The sequence below is a fragment of the Orbicella franksi genome, chromosome 15 (assembly GCF_964199315.1).
Source record: "Orbicella franksi chromosome 15, jaOrbFran1.1, whole genome shotgun sequence".
Taxonomy (NCBI): Eukaryota; Metazoa; Cnidaria; class Anthozoa; order Scleractinia; family Merulinidae; genus Orbicella; species Orbicella franksi.
The window spans coordinates 881092-887700 of NC_138159.1; the positions used below are offsets into that span (position 1 = coordinate 881092).

Below are 6609 nucleotides of genomic sequence, written 5' to 3' on the forward strand. Positions count from 1 at the left end.
CTACTTAACTGCATGCTTAGAAGCGCGCTGTTACGACATATGTTTCGGTGTCATGCAAATTTTCATTTGAATCGAAGAAAACTAAGAAAATACAAAATAACAATGATATGGTTAAAATTACGAACATTAAGAAAGATCGGGAACATTTAAGGAACAACTTCAAATATTGTCAAATGCGCGTACCTCGTGACGTGTCTGTTTTTGTGGTATAGGTAAAAAAGAAATAATAAACAGGGTTGGTCAATTAGCAACCGACAAATAATATTCATCTGGTTTTCACCTGGTTATCTGTTGTCATTCTCTAAGGGGCTATTCGTGATCATTGACGGCTTGCTTGATAATGGGATGTTCTTCGTCGATGCAAAATAGAATGAAACTCCAGAGACCTGATATATCGAACAATCTCACCGACGATCAGAAAAATGTCATCAAGAAGACTTGGATAACGATCGAGGAAAACCGCACAAAAATTGGAAAACAAACCTTTATCAGGTGAGAGTTGTGACGGTGCAAAAAAAAAAAAAAAAAAAAAAAAAAAACTAGAGTGTAAAAGATATGTGCGGATTACTGTGTTGTATATTGCATGGCTATGAGATAAGGATGACATTTTAGGGGACAAGGTAAAGAAGAAATGAAGAATATCAACATTCAATGTTTTTCAAAACTTATAGTTTTTAGCATAAATTATTAAGGTGTCAGCTGCGTGTGGCAACATTAATGAATTTCAGGAACGATTTAACAAACCACCAAGAAGACTACATCGGATAATATTGTTACGTTACAAAGGGGAAGGTAGGGGCAAAGTGTAAAGAATTGTTACATTGATTAGCTATTTTCCAGGGGTTGTGTTCTTGAGAGCCCGTTATTCATCAAAGTTAAACTTAATGAATGCAATTCCATTTATTCATTTATTCATCGCAGAAGGCACGAAAACCCAAACAAATTTTAATTTTGCTAGAGTGGTCATGTTAGTCATGCCGTTGCAGGGCTAAAGGCAAATTCTTTTAAGATACTAGGTGCGGTAGACCATTTTTTCTCTTCAACGTACGAGATTTTCATGAAAGAGGAAGCTTTGTTTGCTCTACAGTTACGGCCTATATCGAGGAACAAATTTACTCGGGTACCTTAATTTACCACTGAGCTGCGGCTGAGTGGAGACAATCATAAAATACATTAGTACACCATTTTTACACTTTACTTGCGTTCAGTTTCGAGACAAACCTAGTTGTGGCTCGGGTCTCGGAGTGTTGTCATGGTTGTTAATAATAATAATATGACATTAAGCAATTGAGGCGGTGCTCCGGTGAGGAGAAGATTGAAGAAGGCTTCTTTTCGTCTTTTTATTCGGTTGATTAAAATAAATATTATCATCGAGAATCCTGAGTCTCACTACAACGGAATAAAAGCTAAAACAAGATGGAGGACGTTTCTGAAAGTCTGAATAAAAGCCAAGGAGTGAAGAACAAACATCTCTCAATGGTGTATCCTCTCTTTCTTCTGGAGTATTCTTTCGCGAATTGAAACTCACTAAGTCGTGCGGATAATGAGCCTTCAGTGCTGATTCCTGAAGAGATATTAAATACCTGGGTAATTGAAAGCAAAAGTAAAATATGGAATAAAGTAAAGCAAGAGTAAAGCAACAACGACTAATCGTACAACGACAAGAAGGATGTTTTGTTATCTTTAATTGTAATGTAGTAATGACAAGAATAAGTTGATGGAGTTGTAGTTATTTTTATTTTATTTATTTTTATATATATCTTATATATATAACTTTTGATGCATGTAACTTATGGATTCTCGACCCCTTTTGCAGGCCTCCAATAGCTTCTTCTATTTTAGATAAGTTTTCACGTTTTGTATTTACATGATTGTATATTTGCGCGTTTTTCTTTTCTTTTCTTTTCTTTTCTGTTGTTATGTATATATTTAACCTGCCATGAATTGAAATAAATTAGAGAAAGATAAACTTCCTTCGTCTTCATTTACCTTTCAAGACAACCCATCGCGCGCCACATGTCTTCAGTTTATAATATAATGCAGTCTCGATCGCGATAATTTAACTAAAGAGGCTGGCAGAAAGTTTTTGAACTTAGATTAGGGATTTTAGAAACAAAATTCGTGCCGTCAGAAGACATCGTTGAATTTTTGCCATACTACTCGATATTGCTGACAAGCTGTTTTGCTTCCCACTCGATGTAGCCTAGCAACAACAATTATATCTCTTTAAATTCGGACAAGTATGAAATCTGCACTTAAAAACAGGAAGTCTTGATCTATTTTGTTTAATTTTGAACCACATACAGCGGTTTGAATTACACACCTAAGTCGAATTTTGAGGGAAACTAATGACTTTTGCGAGGTCAACTTTCAGGTTAAGGCAATTTACTGGAATGAAATCGTCATAAAAACAAGCAACACATGTTTTCTCTCATATTTTAGGTTTATTTCTTGTTTAAAATGGCGGGGGGGAGGGGGGGGGGGGAAGGATCCCGACTGACATCAGTTTCTTTTTGATATCCATAAAATTCGCTTAATATGTTATGACAAAATATTCCCAAGGCTAAAAAATGTTTAAAAATGTTTAAAAACGTATAGTAAAACAACAATCGTTTTCGACATAATGTCATCTTCACGATAAAGAAGCCGTCCGTGACTCGCATAATTTATAACTGATAGGTAATTCCCGATGGGAACAGGTTCGCCATGTAACAGTGAATTTGCCTTTTTAAGCGGAAATGTTATTTTCTTTGCTATGGTAACCTATCTTTAGGACAATACGTGACGTTGATGTTACAGTTATAAACAACATTAATTTCTTTTTTGTGTAGAGTTTTCGAATTAAACCCTCAGATAAAGAAGATGATGCCTGAATTTATGACGGCTGATCCGATAGAGGAACTAAATTCATCCAGAAAACTCTTCGGACACAGTAAAACCCTGATGACTTGCCTGGAAAATGCCGTGAAGTCACTCGACGATAATGAACGTTTTGTTGCTTACCTTGTTGAACTTGGTAGAAGGCATCAGGTCCGTCCACTTAAAGCTCCGTATTTTGAAGTGAGTAATGAGAGCATGTCGTGAATTAAACGCTCTGTTTATCTCTATAGAAACAACGACGATAAATACGATATGAGGGAAAGTAACATATCAAACACGGCAGACAGTGTTTCATCGAGATATCCAAACACCGAGAAGAGAGTTGAAAGTACGACGCGAAGCGGAGTATTTTTGACGGTGGTTTGATAGCCGATGAAACACCGTCTCGAGTGTTTGGTACATCTTCTCAATCGAAACAAAAACTAAGGTGAGTAAACGGAGAAGTAAAATCGTCAAAAGCTATGCTAATCAAGACCGGGTGTCCAAACCTCCTTCACGGTTGCGATTTTCTTTGTTTTAACTTGATGAATTATTAATGAGTTTGAAAACTGACATTCTAAAACTGCCTCGAGGTCAACACCGCAACTTATGGACTGAAATCATGGCGTTGCCTAGCGCCAAAGCTGTGGAACCTGCTACCAGATTCATACAGAACTTTTTAGAACTTTTTAGGCCATCTAAGACATTATCAAGAAAATGGACCTGTTGGGCCTTTTAACCTGACTTACTTCATATTATCATTTTATTGATTGTACGTTTTTACTTCTTGCATAACGTGTAATTATTTTAGATTGTATTTTATGATCCTGACTTATCCTTTTATCTATGTGGAATACCTGTAAATTAGCTGGTGTGCCATTTCATGTCACAACTGAAAAGCTAAGTGTATGACAAAATAAACTTGTATTGCAATGCACTGCATTGCGTTGCGTTGCGTTGCGTTGCGTTTTGTTTTCAAGGTTGTGTTGTGTTGTGTTGTGTTGGTTTGTATTGTGTTGTGTTGTGTTGTGTTGTGTTGTGTTGTGTTGTGTTGTGTTGTGTTGTGTTGTGTTGTGTTGTGTTGTATTGTATTGTACTGTATTGCATTACTACCTTTCAAGACGTTCCGTTTATTTCGAACATTTCCCGGTCGGTCGAGCCAAAAGTGTCTTACCATTTACATTCTGACCGAAATTTCAAGAATTTTTGGGTACATGGAAAACAACCAATATTTCCTCATTCTTCCCTCTCTTTCTGTCTTATGTTATTTCACCTCTTTTTAACAATTTTGGACCTTTTTTTCGTTTTTAGGTGATACACGAAGCCCTCATGTTTTCCTTAAAGGACGTTTTCCAGTCGGACTGGACTACAGAAACATCGGAATCGTGGAGCGCGTTATTTCGATACATGTCCGAAGCAATGATCATAGGACTTAATGACACTTAGATCGCCCTTCCACGTGTATCAATGTTGAATCAGATACGAACAAGACTGAATTTTGATGTTTTTCTATAGCGTTTAAGCAGAATTTTGAAAATACCCTCCTTAGACTAAGTCGAATGTTTCACCTTATATTTCCATGGTGTGGCGACTGTTTGGGCCACCGGACCGTAGTCAATGAGCACGATAATCGGTCTTGTTTACATTTCTTGTTTGTGAGTTTACAACAATACTTAGTCTCATAGCGGACACTTCATGTCACGTGGCTGGCTGTTATAGGCATAATTCTATAATGATATAATGTTTCTGTGTAAATAAAATCCCTTCTCAACGGCGAACATTGCTGAGACACTACCGATGAAAGGAAAATTCTACTCAAAAGTACCATTCGAAGCTGAGTGTCCCTATTTATTTGTATATATTTATCAGCGCGGTAACATCAGCGTGATGTGATTTCAAGAGCAGGCTATTTTTATTGGAATGCAATCTGACTAAAATGTTCAGCAGAGAAGGGATTATAAATATCTGATAATACTTGCTGCAATAAAGCACTACTTTTTCCAGTTGTGATTTGATAAAGTTTGGTGTAATGAAGTTTGCTTCTATGAACCATTATTCGAGAACCTTTGGATTGCGGCATATAAGGCTTCTAATCAGCTACTTTTTCAGTTTTGAAACGCTGCACTATTTCGAATCTTTTACAGTTTCTTCGCGATTCTTCGCCGAAACGTAACGCCGAACGTTCGCAGAACGTTTGCGTAACGTTCGCGATTTTTCACCGAAGTCGTATTGATATGGATCATCACCTGTCGAATTCGAAATTGAAGACAGCGACAAAAGCAGCTTTATCGACGGTTACTGACTTCTCCTCACTCCGAAATATTCTCTTTTTTTTTTTCTTCCTTTGTAATTTGTTATCCTTTTCTCTCTTTCCAAAAAAGTGCCTGAAGTCCAGCCAGATCGCTCTTTTTCCTTTCTTCAATCAAGAATTAACATTGCGTTACTAAGTAGGTGACTGCGCAGGCCCATGAATTTTGTCACGTTCAGATTTAAGTCTCGCAACATATCAGAATCCGAATTTGATCCAGTCGTTTTCTCTCTCGTTTGTTTGGTTATGTAAGAAATGCTTCAAGAATAACCCAGAACAAGGTACGACAAACAGGCTTTACTATCGCTCTTACTCTTGATCTTTGAGATCTGCCGACCAGTGAACTGTTAGATCAGCCGAGGTCTTTCACAAAAACCTGTGGTGACAGGGCATCTAGTGTATGTGTCCCAAGATAATGGAACAATCTGCCACTTGCCTTGCGCAAGTCGAAGTCTGATCGAGAGCTTCAAAAGGGGCCTTCAAACATACCTCTCTAAACTATTTGTAGCGAGCTACTCACTGTTTTTGTAGACATTGTTAACATTTTCGAACTGTACTTAGTTTTCAAACCTTGTTCTTTTTGTATGTACATGTCATTACTGATTCTATAGTTTAATGCAATTCTAGCTTTGTAAAGCGCCATGTAGGTAGGAATAGCGCTTTACAAACGAAGTTATTATTAAACAGAACTTTTGGGGTAAAAACGATCCACCTTGGTACATTCCTTTATTGTACGTGTTTACTGTTTACAGCTTTATATAGGCGCAACTAAGAAATTTTGTCGGACTTCGATGCCTTATCCCAAAGATTATATTCAAAGCCTCAAGCCAATTCTCGCGTACGCTTTGGATCCATGTTTAACTGTCAGATTACACTGAAGGATTGAAAAATTTCAAGATGTATCACAAGAGACCTCGGCTCCGAATACATCAGAGAAGGCAGTATAATCAGTTCGCATTGAGTACACAAGATCAAATGGAGCTGTGCATTCAAGTTTTTCAGTGAAGGAGTGTTTGTCAATTTATTTACACAAAAAAGTTATTTACATCAAATTCTATAACATTGGATGCCGCATGATATTATAATAGAATCTAAGTCTAAGAAGTGGTTTTATCGTGGATTTGAATAGTATTTAAAACATTATATTATACGCTATAAAAAATACTTGGCCCGGCAGCAGCAACATAAAATTACTAGTAATATAATAAACGTTTCTTTTCAAAAACAACAGAAAACCATAATAGCGTTATGCTATACTTGTGCACAAAATTAAATAAATTGTACAAAAAACATTTAAATTATTTGTATAGATTTTCTAAGCCAAATCTATTTACAACACGTCAGAAAGTCCGCTGGGTGCTTTCCATTCAACCAAACATTTCGGTTTGCATTTCCGGAAATTTCCGTTGGCGAAATGAACAGTATTTTTAACAATTTTCAGG

General features: G+C 36.7%; 2 protein-coding genes across 2 annotated transcripts in view; one reads left to right on the plus strand and one right to left on the minus strand.

The window, feature by feature from the left end:
• The first annotated feature begins 219 nt into the window (after nt 1-219).
• On the plus strand, nt 220-4494 carry LOC145469541 (neuroglobin-like). Its single transcript, XM_081453288.1, has 3 exons — nt 220-492; nt 2832-3060; nt 4171-4494. Exons 1-3 carry the CDS (start codon nt 341-343, stop codon nt 4303-4305), a joined length of 516 nt encoding a protein of 171 aa, XP_081309414.1. The 5' UTR covers nt 220-340; the 3' UTR covers nt 4306-4494.
• A 1274-nt stretch (nt 4495-5768) lies between these two features.
• The window catches only part of LOC145469543 (globin-1-like), a 10755-nt gene continuing 9914 nt past the window's right edge, over nt 5769-6609 (minus strand). Inside the window, exon 4 of the mRNA XM_081453290.1 lies at nt 5769-6609. This exon is cut by the window's right edge and continues 960 nt beyond it. The gene's annotated coding sequence lies outside the window, so the exon portion shown is untranslated.